At 38.2% G+C, this 16975-nt stretch overlaps 2 protein-coding genes across 2 annotated transcripts; both read left to right on the forward strand.

Moving 5' to 3' along the window:
• Positions 1–1181: 1181 nt before the first annotated feature.
• On the forward strand, positions 1182–2312 carry LOC115804851 (alpha-(1,3)-fucosyltransferase 9-like). Its single transcript, XM_030765344.1, has one exon. It carries the CDS (start codon positions 1182–1184, stop codon positions 2310–2312), a length of 1131 nt encoding a protein of 376 aa, XP_030621204.1.
• Positions 2313–15449: 13137 nt separating this feature from the next.
• On the forward strand, positions 15450–16610 carry LOC115804862 (alpha-(1,3)-fucosyltransferase 9-like). Its single transcript, XM_030765355.1, has one exon. It carries the CDS (start codon positions 15450–15452, stop codon positions 16608–16610), a length of 1161 nt encoding a protein of 386 aa, XP_030621215.1.
• Positions 16611–16975: the final 365 nt, after the last annotated feature.

The following is a 16975-nucleotide window of genomic DNA, read 5'->3' on the forward strand; positions in this document are numbered from 1 at the left end:
ATAGTTGTAGTAGTGGTGTATTTTTTGTTGTTGTTTGTTTTGAGTTGTTGTTTGTTTGTTTTATTTGTTTTGTTTTATTAACTTTTGTTAACTTCCCCTGATTTCTAATTCTTAGGTGCAAGATTTCAATTTAATATTCAATTTAAAATGAAATGCTCATTTAATTCTACATTGCATATTTAGATCATTGCTATAATTAACTTCCTAAATGTCTGACTGCAAGAATAAAAAGCATGAAAAACAGTTGATGACAGTGTTTAAAACAAAACAAACAAAAAAAAACCCTACAGTTGTGACAGCAGTTGGAGGATGTAATTATCTTGCTCATCATCTGGGAGCGTTCCTACACTTTTTCAGGTGCCGTGTACTGATTCAAATCCAGTCACAACCAGTTTGAACACGTAACCAAAAACGTGGGCAGTGCTGTATCGCTAAAAAGATTTTGGCACAGAAGTGAGTATATGTTATCACAATGATCAGTTCCAAGCAATTCCAATTCTATTTTTACAAGAAGTTATTGGGGAACTTAAAACGATTGGACATTTGGGATTATTATAACCCTTAACTTGCACACTGATATACTTACTGAAAATCAAAATGAAAACAACAGAAAACACTGGCAAATGTTGGTCTATTAAAAGAATATACAAGAAGAATCACACCTCTAACTAGCTAAGACAAGTATGGGGACATAAAATTTTAATAAGCTTTTCTATGAGTTGTCTAATGGGCGTTCAATCTTGATTCCTCTCAAGGTTTCTGCCTATTTTCGCCAAAGTAGATTTTCTTTTCTCTTGTCAACTTATCCTTGCTTACTGGGGGTCAGGCCTTGTGTCTTTTGAAGCTGCTGTGTGACAATGCTTGTTGTAAAAAGCCCTCTACAAATAAAACTGAATTTAAAAACTGAATCAAACAGATTTTGTTACATTTCAAAAAAGATTAAAAATAAAAAAAAACTCATGCGAGTGTTGCCATTAAGAGATGCATCCATTTGGGGAAGCAGAATTCAACAAGTTATCATGAAATTTGAGCGCTACCTGAGGAATGTTTATAACATAGCAAATTTGGTAGCATAGTGCATACACCACTATATTGTATCAGCACAAGGCTGAATCTTGCAAATCTGAACATTGTGAAAGGTTTGATTTATGATCTGATTTTCCTTGTTTTTAGGGGAGAACATGACAACTCAAATTCCGAAATCCTTGAATTGTACCCTGATCACACTGGTTTTAGGGGCAGGAGTATTGATGCTGATGTTCATTTTTCTTCAGCATGATTCTCATAACTACTGCCCGCCCAATCCAGTTCAGCCACTTCAGGAAGAGATAAGGAAATGTCTGTTAGAGAGCAATGGCAGTTCCTTGTCTGTAGCACCTCCTCCTCAGTCTGAGAAACCTGTCTTGTTGTTATGGTTCTGGCCAGAAAACTACAGGTTCCAGTTCTCAGACTGCAAATCTCTACTCAACATGGAAGGCTGCCACTTGACAGATGACAGATCAGTGTACCCTAAAGCAGATGCAGTGCTCATTTTTCACAAGGCCATTAGCTGGGATCTCTCCAACCTACCTCCATCACCACGACCACCTTTTCAAAAATGGATTTGGTTCCATGTAGAGTCACCAACAAACACACGCAGAATACCTGGGCTTGAGAACCTTTTTAACTGGACCCTGAGCTACAGACAAGATGCAGACATTTCTGTGCGTAATCGTCTGACAGTCAAAAAGAGCCCCGGTGAGGAATTTGTCATACCTAAAAAAGACAAACTCGTTTGCTGGATCGTAAGCAACAATAATCCATCCACTGGTACAGGAGTCCGGTATAAATATTATCAAGAGCTCAGTAAGCACATTAAAGTAGATCTTTTTGGCAAGGTTTCTGGGAAATTTCTGAGGTATGAAGATTACTATTCCACCATAGCCAGTTGTAAATTCTATCTCTCCTTTGAGAACTCTATTCACAGAGACTACATCACTGAGAAGCTAAATGGACCCCTGGCTGCAGGAACTGTTCCTGTGGTGCTGGGGCCTCCTAGAAAAAACTATGAAGACTTTGTCCCAAGTGATTCATTCATTCATGTGGATGACTTTCCAAATGCACAGGCACTTGCTAACTATCTCCTTCAGCTGGACAAAGATGAAGAAGCTTATAGAAAATACTTTCAATGGCGAAACTATCTGACTGCTAAACCTCACCTTGTACTGCAACAGCAAGAGTTCATCCTAGCCATTTGTTCTGCATGTGAACATGTGGGTAGACATTCAGAATACAAAGTAGCTCATGAGATTTACAAGTGGTATTTTTCGTGATTGCCGATTGCAGCAGTTTTATTTGAAATGTTAAATGTTTGTCATTGTCTTATAATATTGTTTGAACCTGTTCAAACTTTTAAATGGATATCAAATTTTAATTTCCAATCAGCATAATCTAAACGTCTCACAACTACCAAAAGACAATCTTTTGATGTTTTGACTGTGTTGAAAAAATAAAATAACATGCAAATCGAAGACTGAATTCCTTGCTTTCATTTTTAGCTTTTTGTTTTCTCTCCTCATCTCCTGCTGTGTTTAGTCTAACATAATATCCATACTAATCAGTAAGGCTAGTGAACACACATAATGATTTAGTATTGTCACATCCTGCTCCTCTCGTTTCCCCCCTCTGCTGGTAAGTTTGGTTAAGTTGTCTTTCACCTCCTGGTTCCTTTGTTCAGTCTTTGTTAGTTTCAATTATTAATTCCACCTGTTCTGTTCTGCCTCATGTAGATTTGTATATATAGTCCTGCCTTTTCCCTTATTTTTTGTCAGGAATTGTTTGGCGCTTACCCTACATCATGTTGGCATGCCTGCCTGTCTGCCTTTACTATTCTCAGATGCCCTTGTGACGTGCTTTTCTAAGCCAAAAAATTCAGAGTAAATGCAATGTGCACAGTTTTTGCCAATGAGCAAGAGTCTTCCATAACAAGGACTTTTTTATTTTGTTCAAAACCATACCTGCTTGTTTTCAGAGAAATTTCACTTCCATTTTCAGTTATCTCACTAGTTTTCAAAAATTTCTCAGTTGTTCTCACTGAGTAAAATCATCACAAATGGAAAGTATGGATAATAATTATTTAAAAATGAAAAATGTTTACTTTTGGTTGAATGCATCCAGGAATTATATTTATACATTCAGAATTACTTTTATATATTCATATATTTATATATTACCTTTATATATATATTTATATTTATATATTTCCTGTTTGGCCCCTCATAATATATATATATATATATATATATATATATATATATTTTCCTGTGTTCTTTAAGGTTGTCTTGTGACAATGCTTGTTGTAAAAAGTGCTCTACAAAAAAAAAGAAAGAAAAATCATGCTGCTTTTGCCATTAAGAGAGAGGTTACCATGTGGGGAAACAGAATGCATCAAGTTATCAGGAAATGTAAGCCTTGCCAGTGAAATATTTATAACATATCGAATTTCGGTAGACAATTAAACGTTGCTGTAGGGATGGGGCCTCCAAGGCCAAACTGTGAAGAATTTGACCCAAGTGATTCATTCACTCATGTTAATGAATTTCCAAATGCACGAGCACCGGCCAACCAAGAAACTTACTGCAAATACCTTTTTAATGGCAAAGCTATCTGACTGCCAAACCTCACCTTGTACTGCAGCAGAAAGAGTTCATCCTAGCCATTTGTTCTGCATGTGAACGTGTGGGTAGACACAAAGAATACAAAATGGCTCAGAATACTTACAAGTGGTAATTTTCAGGATAATTGATTGCAGAGGTTTTGTTTGTCAAGTTAATTATTTATCAGTGTCCTATAAATTTCTCAGGAAACTAGAGCTAATTATCAAGAATTTTGCTCTCATAAGAATAATCAAGAGTTTCACTATCACTTAACTGCTGAATGTTTTCAAAAGCTAATCAAAGTTCTTTGAGAAAGAGGGACCATTCGGTTACACATGGACGACGTCAGCGCAATGCAGTTTTTTATTTGAAATGTTGGATGTTTGTGAATGACTTATAATGATGTTTGAACCTGCCCAAACCTTTTAAATGGATACCAAATTCCAGTGTCTAATCAGCATAATCTAAATGACTTACACTTACCAAAACGCAATATTATTATATTTTCTTTGGACTGGTACTGTTTTAGAAGTTGTAGTTTCTCCCCTTCTTCTTTACCAGCGCTAGTCTTTTCAGCTCTGCTTATATTCGCTCAAATCGGCCATCTAACTCAGTCACTCTGCACTCATTTAAAATTCTGTTACCAGTTTAGGAGACATTTTGGATGGCAGGCATGCTCTGTTCTGGGCCCACTGACCGTCGATTGTTCATTTATCCCCTCCCTATCAGATTCAATATTCAAAATTCCTGACATTCCAACAACTGCAGAGTAAAGTTAATCTACCTCAGTCATAATTTTTAAAATAAGTGCAGGTCTCCTACAGCTTTGTCGCAAAAAGATTCTAAGCCTAAGTGGACAAACACCAGCTTCACGGGTTCATATGTTCTGGAGTTGTCCAAAGATTTGTGGTTATTGACTCCATATTTTAAGTCACTATCTGACATGTTGATGAGGCCTCTCGATCCAGATCCAGTACTAGCTATTTTTGGTGTTAGGAATTCCAGTGTCCAACAGTCGGTATAATATGGTCATGTTTGTTACACTGTTAGCACGAAGACTGCTATTACTGAAATGGAGAGAAACAAAGGCATACCTAATGATGCATGTGATACGATACCCTCAGCTGGAAAAAAACTTTCACTGAAAAGAAAAGTTCTCATTGAAAGAAAATGTTGGTAAATTCTATGCTATATGGCAGCCTTGTATAAGTTCTTTCAGTTATTTATACTGAGCAGCGAAAACTATCTTGGAACCAGCGACATGCCTGTTGTTTTTGAGAGAGAGATATTTTAAGAAGAAAGTTTGTTATGTATAGACAAGAACACCTAAATTTTCTTTTTTTTTTTACATTTTATACATTTTTTCTTACTGGTTTTAACATCAGTGTGTTTATACATATATATGACTGTATGCGCGCACTAGCGTTCACAACTTTAAAGTTTATTTCGATTTTTTATTTTTGTCTGAGAAGAAACCTGTTCTCTGTACCAAAACCCCAATAAAAAGAGTTAAAAAAAAGAGGAAGAAGAAAGAAAGAAAGAAAGAAAAAGTATAAACATTCACTTTAATGGACTCCTGGCTGCAGGAACTGTTGCTGTGGGGCTGGGATCTAAAAATAAGCAATACGGAGTATGCAATCCGGTAATATGACACTCTGTTCTCTCATGCTTAAAACCACTCCGTAATTAAACACCTCTTCCCAAACCTGCATGTTCTATGATATCAGCTATCATTACTTGGAAGTGCTGCTCCTGTAACACTGCCCTCATTGTGACAAGAGGCTAAGGCTACAGCATCCGTACCGTCTTCACGTACTCTCACCAGATTATTCATGCTGAGTGTGTGTACGCTGACAGGTAACAGAAAGGCAGGTTGACAGCAGGGGACTATAGCAGAACAGTGGTGTCTTAGGCATGACACAGAAATTTAATATTTAATAATATTCAGATATAAATACATTAGAAAGCATAGTTGTGGTATACTAGGTTTTGGAGCTTGGCTAATCTGCCCAGTCATTTTGGTTGTGAATCTTTTGGCTGTTAATTCTGATACCTCACTGGCAGCAAAGGTAATAAAAGTGTTCAGGTATTATACTTGAGTCAAAGTAAAGATGCAACCGGGCGCCTCTAGTAAAAGTTATCCATTAAAACAACAACTTCAGTCAAAGTCTTAAATTATCAAGCTTTGAATGTACTCAAGTTTTCAACATTAAAAAAAAACTTTAAGAGTGCACTCTTTGACACACTTAATGAGAACTGTAGAATGGTAAGATGAGATGGTTTGGATACCTTTACTAAACTAAACAACTAAATGAGCAAGAGGTTTGCTTCCTTCACACAGTCAAGAAAAGCAGAACTGGATGTGAGGGCGATCTGGCTGTGACATCTGTCTCTCCATTGATCACTAGAGTTGATTCGGCTGATCTGCCTGGCTCGGCGGGTGTCCCCTTCCTCCCTCACCGCTCCATGTGTGTCCCTCCTCATGGTGGAAGAGGATGTGTTCCCCCAGCCCATTTGTAGGAGAAACGGGAAAACAAGCTCCACAATTTCAATCACATCCAAGCAAGGTGCTGCAGTCCACTTTCCTTTGGGCAGCCATGGCCTAACGATTAGAGAAGCGGGCTTGCGACCGAAGGGTCGCCGGTTCAGCCCCCGGGACCGGCAGGAAAGTGTGTGGGTGGGGGGAGTAGGTGAACAGCACTTTCCTCTCCCACAATATCCTTGGCTGAAGTGCCCTTAACCCCCAACTGCCTCCTGGGTGCAGGCGTGCTGTCCACTGCTCCTGCTCCTGCTCCTGCTCCTGGTGTGTGTGCTCACTACCAGGGTGTATAGGATGGGTTAAATTCACTACTCACTGCTCACAGTGTGTGTGTGCAATCACAGTGGTGGCTCATCAGAGGAGGCAAGAGAGGTAATGCCTCCTCTGAGATTTGAGAAGAAAAAAAAAAAGAGAAAAGGAGTTATATGACAAGATGCACAAGATGACAATAAAGCACTATTTAGTTTGAGATTCTCTGTGTATTTATTCAATAAAAATATTGCAATTTCGTTCAGGTTATCGCCGGGTGTCGTTGTGTTGCTGACATTACTGTGCGAGATCTAACTGGCGATCAAGTGACGCCAAAACCGAAGAAAAGCCGATAGTATCTGTCTGCAGAGGCACAGTTTTACGCCTAACAGAAGTTTCACACCAGCAGTTTCAGGCCAGAGGCATTCAGCACCTGCGCTCACACTTTTGGCCTAACCTAGCAACTGAATGGTTATGGTTAGGGTTACGGTTAGATTATCGGCCATAGGCCTGAAACTGCTAGCGTGAAACTGCAGCTCTGCATTCAGACCCTGCTTTGCCTCCCGTGAGGAAAAAATAACAGAATTGAGTTCATTTCATGTTGTCAGGGCAAATTCTGTAAGTCCAACATCGTGAGAAAAAGCTCAACGAAGGCTAGCCGCATCTTACTTTTTGACCAATCACAATTCAGCTTTTTCGACATTCATTTTGTTTGACAAAGCAGCCTCGTACGAGTAACTGGTGAGGTGGAATGTTTTTCCCCTCCATCACGTTGGCTTGCCGTAGCCTGATGCATTACTTTTCAGTCTTTCATATGTTCCCATTTGCTGGGTTTAATGGCCGTTGCTTTCATCATGATGCGTAATTTTATGCTTGTCTTTGTGTGTTGGCTATTTCTGGCTTTAATTGGTAATGGTAACCTGGGCACAGAGGCCAGATGATATTTGTGTTGAGACTGTTGGTGAGACTTGTGCAAGTATTGCTTTGAACAAATGGGCCATTTTCCTCAGGTCAGCTGATTGACCCTTCACTCATTTTGATCCTGTAGTGGGATGCACTTAAAGGAACTAGACTGTGTGAGTGTTGCGTAGTCTGCCTCCTCAGTGAAAATTAGCCACCAGCCGCTACTGGATCACAGAGATTCTAAATTCTACATTCTAAACAGATGAGGTAAATGGGTGCAACAAAAGTCACAACATGAACACTAAAACACGAATTCAGGGGTAGTAGCACTAAATAGCTCAGTTTAGAACAAACGATAGAACGAGGAATCCTTTGAATCCTGTATACTCAAGCTTCGCGGTTAAGTATTGGTAGTGAAGGAGTCAGTCTCTCGTGGTGCACTGCAGATCTTTAGATCTGCCCTTTTGTTTTGTGTTTTTTAGGACCCTCGTACGTTTCCTCAGCGTTTGTATGCTTGCTGAGAGTTAAGTCCCACTTCAAAATGTTGTTACATTCGCTGGGAGAACATTCTATGAGTTAAACCGCCTCACGCACTAGCCTACTCTGCTCGACATATAGTTAAATAGATATATCTGGCTTTCCTTGAGGGCTACGTTTAGTTAGTTATTGATTGATTGATTGATTGATTGTTTGATGTATTTATTTATTTTGTTTGTGCATCGGTAGTCACTGTGTTATCATTTGTGCCTGTTTTGTACATGTGTAACGGGTTTGTGACTCCATGTCAAATAATTGTTTTGTTTTCAATAATGTTGACCGTGATATGTTTTTCTATGGTAGTTGTACAGTTATATACTTTTCATACTTGAATGTGTTTAATTGATGTGTTTCATAGTTGAATGTGTTTTCTTTTAAAATATAAAAATGCGAGCTGAGGAATCTAACATCGGCAGTCACCATGTTGTCATTTGTGTCTGTGTTTGTGCATATAAGTAACAAGATCCGCTAATAAAACATCAAAAACAAGTCCTGACCTCTACTTGTGTTTCATCAACCAACTCGTATCCCTGTGTCCTTTTTTAAGTTGTGTGGATTCTGTAACTTCAGCATGCTCTTTTTGGTGTTTCTGCTTGGCGAAGAAGGGGCACGCTTATCAGAGCAGTTTTCCACATCTCTCTGTTCTGTCGCATAGTAAATAACACGGTCTTGATGTTCTTGACTTACTTTATTAAACACAATAAAACAGGCTAGGCTGCAAGCAAGCAGACATGTACCGAAGGTGCATCCGAATAGTCAAAAAAAATTCGTCCTATGTCCTTTCCTAACCACTTTTCCTTGACCTCGATGGAAAGTGTCACGAGGTCAAGGAAAGATGGGAAGGAGAATTCATAAGGACTCAGGAAAAGACAACCGTGGTGCTCGGAGCATCCGACACACTGGTCTGCGTAATTATGTGACGGCGGATGTCATTGACGTGGGTCTGCCGTGGTAAAACTACAGTATTCCGAAGATGAACTACTAAATGCGCATCTTAGATACTTCGCTCTGCGCGCTCTTACTGTGTTGTTTCATGCAGGCTACATAAACGTGGACAACCCAGTAAAAATGTTATTTCATTACCAAGGTTAGAATTGGAATAAATAAAGGAACATAGGCTACCAGTCAAAAAAGTGAAACCAGAGGTTGCTCACACTCAGCCTCCTGTCCACTCATTTTTATCGACATGAATCCCAATTAGTATGATTGTATGAAAATTATTGTTAAATTTATGCAAGATAAGCATTACATGTTAGCCCTACAAATCTTACTGTACATCATTCTTAAATTTGGATTAAAAACAACTGGCTATAAAGGTATCATGTCCCTTGTCGGTCATGTTGATCTGATAAATTTTCAGAAAACAGAATTTAATTTGTTTTGCAATTACTAAGAAAATTAATTGTACTAAGACTTATTTTTGATTAGAAACAGTTGGAAAATTATTTAAGTTCATATTGTCAATTTTAGCTGTTTTTCTGTTAAGAAAACCTGCACACATTAAACCTGATGCCATAATGTGTGCAGAGGTTCAGAAGTTATGATCCCTTGTTCCATCCTAATGTAAAACCCTTGACCAACCAGAGGGAGTCACTATTGTTATGATCTTCATTTCTAACTGAGATATGCTCTAAGATTCACATTCACACATTCACACTGGGAGAGGCAAGAGCGCTGAAATTCGCTCTGGCCATCCAGCCAACAATGCTGTGGACGCTCTGACAAAGATGAAATAGGCAGATACAATTTTGTTCGGAATGCTCGGTCTTGCTAAGTATTTCTAGAAGGGCCACAAAGCAAACAAACGTGTCGACTGGTATCTTTGTGCCAGCTGACCGCAATCAGGGTATAAGTTAACCTCATGAAATCTTTTAAATGTGAAGGTGAGAAATCCATCGATTAAGGAAAGAAATGAATGCTTGTTTGGTGACAAACTAACAAAATAAACTAATTAAAAGCCATTTGTGTGGTGTGATTTTTGTGTTGATGCTAAGTGCTAATATGCTAAAGATTATAAGTCAAATTTCAACATTTTCAACCCGCCACAGTAATGATCATTAACCTATCTTCCATCGTGCTTGGGAACTAATGTTTGGTGGGAGCAAAAGTTTACACGGTTAAATTCTCTAGAATTCTCAAGAGCGGAGCATTTCTAAATTCCAATTGGTTGCTGCTGTCATAGCTCATTACCATAACGTTAACCAAACTTCAACTTTATTCTGATGCCCAAATCCTTCCTTGTGAGTCTGCTATTTCCGCCCAGCCTAGTTTGAATCATCCCACCCTTTAAGGAGGAAATATTGGGCCACTCACATCGAAGTGTAAAAAATGCCTCTCAGAAAGTCGTATAAAAAGACCAAGCATAGTGTTGCAATGCAGGATTCTTGAACACTGTCGAGAATCTAGAGCCATTCTCAATTCATTCCCCATCTTCACAATTTCCACACAACTTGCGATTTGGGCCTCTCCCTTTTCCTTTTCCATTCTCCACCATTTCTTACTATCGCTGTAAGTATTCTCCAACACCGTACAAAAGCTTAGTTAGGCTTTTTTTGTGCCTAAATGGTGTTATTGTCTGGCCTTCATCTTGCTATTTATAATGTGGTGCAGTAAACAATCATACTTTTTTTCTTTCTATCACAATTTCTTGTAAGTTTCTTTGACTTTACTGAATTGGTGATCCAGGAACTTAGTTGGCTAGAAACCTTAATTCATGGAGTCTATTGCAACAACTGTTCTAATGTTTATTACATGAATGAGAGGTGAAGAGTTATTGTGGATGCTTTTAAGCCAGAAGGCTGTTTTCAGAGGACTGTGGACAGGTATTTAAAGTGACTGCCTAGATTTGAACACATTAAGTGACTCAGTTGTCAGAACATGTTTGAATCTGACATACACACATTTGTTTCTTTGCTACAAGAACAGGCAAGTTAATTCTTTAGGAGTTTCACTAACGCTTGATTTAATCAACAGTCTCTCTTTCCCCAGATTTGTCACTTTCATGCCCTAAATGAAAAACTGAGAGGACAGGCATTAATGCTTCTGTGAATTCTATTTTGAGATGTTTCAGAAAATATTGATAAATTCCTTTTTATTTATGATAATGTTACAAGGATGCCACTCTTACATTTAGGTGAAAATGTGATAAATACACAATAAGAATAAAATACGGCAAATTGTAATTATATGGATTAAATGACCAAAGTACTGTAATGTCTCATTTTCAATTGTACTGCGTGAATTATAAATTATATAAATTATGAATATTAGGTCAGCTCAGTAGTGTGTTTGTGTGGTTTACACGCATTTGCTTAAAAATGTTTACTATTGGTCTTGAATATAACCCTTGGCTCTGAAATCATGATCGGTATCGGGCGATCAAGGCATTTTTAAGTGTTCGGTATCGGCTCTACTGAGCACGACCCGAAGCCCGATCCTTTGTTTTGTGACAGCTGTCACGCAGGTTTCGTAAATGGAGAGCATAATTTGTGGCAGGACGCGGCCAAAATATCTACAGTCTGGAAATATTTTAAATTGGGAAACGAAAGCAGTACAGCAGCCACTTGTAACGTTTGCAGTGCGAGCATTTCACGAGGCGGTAGTAACAGAACTGCGTTCATTAGGCTACTACCACTTTGATGCCGTACCTAAAAATAAACACTCAACGGAATAAAGTGAGTTCACTCAGGCAATTCAGGCAAATGCTGCTCCGAAGAAATACAAACGGGAAGATATACTTTTAAAAGCAGAGAAAGATAGCCATGAGACAGCGACAAGGCCAAAAGATTACAGAGAGGGTAACTGAATTTACCGCTTTGGATGACCAGCCCATAGTTGTAGTAGCAAATACAGAGGTGCGTTCAAATTCAGCAAACTGAGGCGAACGTTCCAGGCTAACGGGTTTTCTTTTAAATTTGAACGTTTTTAGGTCAGCATATTCCGACAACATTAATCCTCAAGGCTTCTAATCCCAGCCGGCATTTCAACGTTTATTCAAGGTTGAGTCAACGTCATGGACCAAGGTTGAATCACCGCTGAATTTTGTTACAATTTTGAAAATCGAACCAACGTTGATATCGCGACTTTGTTTCAACTCTTTACTTTTCAACATTGGAGAATATAAGGTCTTACGTCGACGCTGAATTAACAATGAATTAAGAATTGATTTTGAAAATCGATTCAACGTTGACATGGCGGCATTGTTTCAATGTCTTACTTATAACATGGTTGAAGGTGTTGCGTCAACATTAAATTAAGTGTTGATATTTAAAAATAGAATCAACATCGATATCGCCACGTTGTTCCAACGTCTTTCGAAAAGGCATTGCTTCTACAACAAATTGAACATTAATTTCGGTCGGCACTGCGCGATGATAATCATATACTCAAAGGAACAAGGGACAATATGTATATTACGCAATATAATTTTAGTCTACAGTTTAACGCTTTCTATTGTACCAGGACAACCAAGCTGATACCTCTAGCTACACTTCACCCAAATGGTGACGTCCCAAATTACTATCTGTATTATAAAAACTTAAAACATAGAGACAGATATTCCAAAGACACCAGTCAATATCCCCCAACACACATCTACTTCAAACATGTTGTCTAACAACAAACACTGAAACTTGCCAAACAGAGCAAAAGGGGCGACCACGCTCCGACGCTACAATATTATAACCAAGTTTGCAATTAGATCAACATGACAATAATGTCTGAATCAGGAATTGATTGTACATGTTATATGTTTTCAATGTAATTGTTATATTTAATGCAACTTGCTGTGCATAATTTGTAATACTACTATCCCTATACTATAAACACAAAATAAACAAATCTAAATAAGTCAGTAGGAAAGCTGGAATGTGATCAAATGAGACTCCCTGTAAAAAGATATTATGGCACTTTCCTGAATAAATATGAGGGAAAGCCGCTGTTACAATTTTCTTTTGCTTATTGTTGAAGACATTATGTAGATTCAACGTATATGTTTCAACGTTGAAATTTCGACGTTGACTTAAAAGTATTGTGCTAACATTTTTACAACCATTGGCATTAAACGTTGTTTCAAAGTTTTTTCAACGTTGAAACAACTACTGACATTATTGCAACCACATTTCAACGTTGAAGGTCGGTCATGAGCGAGTTGGGAAGGTATCGTTTCAAAACTGAAACGCCTAACGCTTTAGCTGTATGGGATGCATGAGAGTTAGCCTAAACTAACGACCATAGAGAGCAAACTAACGCTAAGGACAGATAACGACAGCATACAAAAAAGAGACTTTCAGAAAAAGTATCAACGTAACTAACAGTTAACCACATGAGTTATTGCAAGAATATTAAATAAAATCGAACACTTACATATATTTTCTTGTATAAATTCCATCTGGGCACATATCTCCCTTAGTCCAGCGTCCTTTTATCTATCTATATATCTATCTATCTATCTATATATATATAATAAAATTAAGGAACAACTTGGATGCAGGCAATTTTTTCTTAATGCATTACTATTTAGTTGTCAAGTCAATACCCTTAATTATCTTTATCTATCTAATAACTTTATCTAAGAAAATAAAAGTATCAGATCGGTGACGGCAGATACTCAATATTAAATGACTCGGACCAGGACTGGGGCAAAAAAAACTTGATCGGGACATCCCTAAATAATTTTTTAAAAATAAGGTCATTTGTAACTACATCAAGAAGTTGCTAAAGTTTGATAATAAGCACTGAAAGAATAGTTTGTTGGATTTACACGGAAAAAATGTATATTGGTTCCTCGTGGCTGAGATGTGTCTGCTCAGCATGAAATATCTGCTTCAATTTAACTCAGGAGTCATTTGTTAAACCAACACTATTTGAAATAGGTAAATTAAATTAAATATAAAATTAAAAGGTAAATTAATGTAAATGTAACGTTTTCAGTGAGTTAATGTAAATGTAATGTTTTCAGTCAGCCTGATCTGTTCAAGTAAATCTAACACCAATGAAAAATATTTTTTCAGTAGTATTGTGTTATACTGGCTCTAAGTGGCTCTCTTGCTTCTCCGGAATGTTTTGTTGTAGTTGTATTTATGGAACTAGATTGCACAGGACTTTTTCTAGATGCCGTAATGTGTGCAGAGATTCACACATCATTCACACCCCAGTTTCATTCACAACCAATGTAGTGCCCCTGATCAACCAGTGGGAGTCACTATTGTTATGACCTTTAGTTCTGAGTGAAAGAGGATTTCTTAGAAATCTGATGACAAGTATAGAAAGACATGCAGAACAACTGACAACACACTTTTTAAACAAACAACAGCCTAAAGCGATAACCGTGAGAGTGTGAAAATAACTGATACACAATCTGGGGTTTGTTTGGGGGTTTTTTTCAGTTACCATGAACTGACTCAAATCTAGTTCAGCTGCAGGTTTTACTCTTTATCATCCTCAGCAGTTCCTCATGTTAGAAAATTTACTGGAAAGCTCAGCATTGTTAGTTAGAGGGGTAGAGGGGTGGGAGTCCCCATAAACACTGCATATGCTGTTAGGTGAACACTGCGTTATCAGGATTACAGAATCTACATCCAGTGGGAACTGTATATGATTCACAATTGGGTAATTCCCACCGGGGAACTGTGCGCACAACAGTACTCCAACAAAACAAACTTCAGCTTCCTCAGACAGGGTTTCATGTTTTAATCGCACTCATAGGCAGGGATGTGCTTACATTTATCATAGCATACAGGAGTAGGGGAGCGTGCTGTGCACTGATATGCTTACTGAAAATCGAAATGAAAATAACAGAAACGCTGGCAAGTATTCATCTATTGAAAGAATGTTCAAGAAGAATCATATCAATGTTTTCATTATTATTAAATTGCAACTGTTAAAATGGGCTCATTTATCAATGACTGTAGGTATTGCAGGTTTCTACAGCCGTTATCAAGGATTGTAAATGTCTCCTTTTATAAGAATCCCTAGGGAATTGCTTGGAAGAGTTCATTTTCACCCTCAAGCATATCAGAATCAGGAACTGCTATGTTTATTTATCCTTCAGGCTTCATTATGCGCCAGAATGCCTGTGTTGTAATCTGTAAGACTGCAGTAAATCTAACACCCTTTGTCCAGCTGAACACTTTAAATGGTGTCAGGTTTGGTCACTTTCAAACTGGTTAGGTTCATGTTAACTCCATTTTCATCTTTCCATTCCAGGAATTATGATGGCATTGCGTGACTATGCTGAATGACAGTTGGCAGTTTTAGAGCTCTTCAAAAAGAATGAGAATAATGATGTCCCTCCTTATCCACAAAGAATCTAAGATAATTATGGGGATAAAACACAAAGTTCCATCAGCTCCACTGAAGGCTACACAGTTGTTTTGCAACTGTTGCCACTAAGAGAGGTTTCCATGCAGGAAACAAGATATCGTGAACTTTGAGCTCTGCCAGTGAAACACTGATAACATATTAAATTTGGGAGCATAATGCCTACACCAGTATATTTTGCTAGCACAAGACTGAATCTTGCAAACCTGAACATTGCAAGAGGTTTGATTTATGATCTCATTGTTCTTATTTTTGTAGGGGATAAAATGACAGCGCCGTTTCGAAAATCTTTGAATTGCCCTTTGATCACGCTGCTTTTGGGGATAGGAGCTTTGATACTGATGTTCATTTATCTTCAGCAAACCTCTCCTGACTACTGCCCACCCAGACCACCTCCACCTATTCAGCAAGAGACAAAGAAATGTCTGCCATGTGAGACCAACAGCACTCCTACGTGTCCAGTGCCAACACCAGTGCCAACGCCAGTGCCAATGCCTCCACCACAGCGTGCGAAACCTATTGTGCTGTTGTGGTTCTGGCCAGAAAACTTCAGGTTCCAGCTCTCAGAATGCAAAACTCTGTTCAACATTGAAAGCTGTAACTTGACAGATGACAGATCTGTGTACCATAAAGCAGATGCAGTGCTCATATATCACAAATCTATCGCATGGGATCTCTCCAACCTACCTCCATCGCCACGACCACCCTTTCAAAAATGGGTGTGGTTCCATTTAGAGTCACCTACAAACACACGCAAAATACCTGGGCTTGAGAACCTGTTTAACTTGACTCTGAGCTACAGAAAGGATGCTGACATTTCTGTACGTTATTATCTGAAAGTAAAAAAGAACCCTGGTGAGGAATTTGTCATACCTAAAAAGGACAAGCTCGTTTGCTGGATCGTAAGCAACAATAATCCAGGCACTGGTACAGGAGTCAGATATAAATTTTATCAAGAGTTTATTAAGCACATTAAAGTGGATCTTTTTGGCAAGCTTTCTGGGAAAGTTCTGAAGCATGAAGACTACTATTCCACCATAGCCAGTTGTAAATTCTATCTCTCCTTTGAGAACTCCATTCACAGAGACTACATCACCGAGAAGCTAAATGGACCACTGTCTGTAGGAACTGTTCCTGTGGTGCTTGGTCCTCCCAGAAAAAACTATGAAGACTTTTTCCCAAGTGATGCTTTTATTCATGTCAATGACTTTCCAAATGCAGAAGCACTGGCTAAATATCTCCTTCAGCTGGACAAAGATGAAGCAGCTTACCGCAAATACTTTCAATGGCGAAACTATCTGACTGCTGAACCTCACCTGCTGTCGACACAAGAGTTCGTCCTACCAATTTGTTCTGCATGTGAACACATAAATAGTCATAGAGAATATAAAGTGGCTCATGAAATCTACAACTGGTATTTTTCATGATGGCTGAGCAAAGTATTGCCAACTGTTTGCTCTTAACTGTTGAATGTCATAGTTTATTTTTCAAAGGGCACTCAAAACGTGTAACATTACAATTTCAGTTTGCTTTTTGGAAATAATTTCTGTTATCAAAGGATTAAGTATACAAGGTTTACATACTATGGGGTTTTTAAAATCTAACTGATGGTCTTTGACAATGAGGGATAATTTGGTTAAAAAGAGATTATGTCGAGGTAATGAAATTACAGGATTAAAACGTGTTATTTATGCTTATATTAATTATGCTTATATTAATTATGCTTTCTTAAGAAATGGCTGCTTATGTGTGCAATTCAGGCTGCTTTGTATTCTCATTAAACTTCAATAAT

This window comes from Chanos chanos, chromosome 1 (genome assembly GCF_902362185.1).
Source record: "Chanos chanos chromosome 1, fChaCha1.1, whole genome shotgun sequence".
NCBI classification, from domain to species: domain Eukaryota; kingdom Metazoa; phylum Chordata; class Actinopteri; order Gonorynchiformes; family Chanidae; genus Chanos; species Chanos chanos.

Excerpts from the sequence above, each read along its gene's own strand:
- LOC115804851 (XM_030765344.1), top strand. The coding sequence starts at position 1,182 with ATGACAACTCAAATTCCGAAATCCTTGAATTGTACCCTGATCACACTG.
- LOC115804862 (XM_030765355.1), top strand. The coding sequence starts at position 15,450 with ATGACAGCGCCGTTTCGAAAATCTTTGAATTGCCCTTTGATCACGCTG.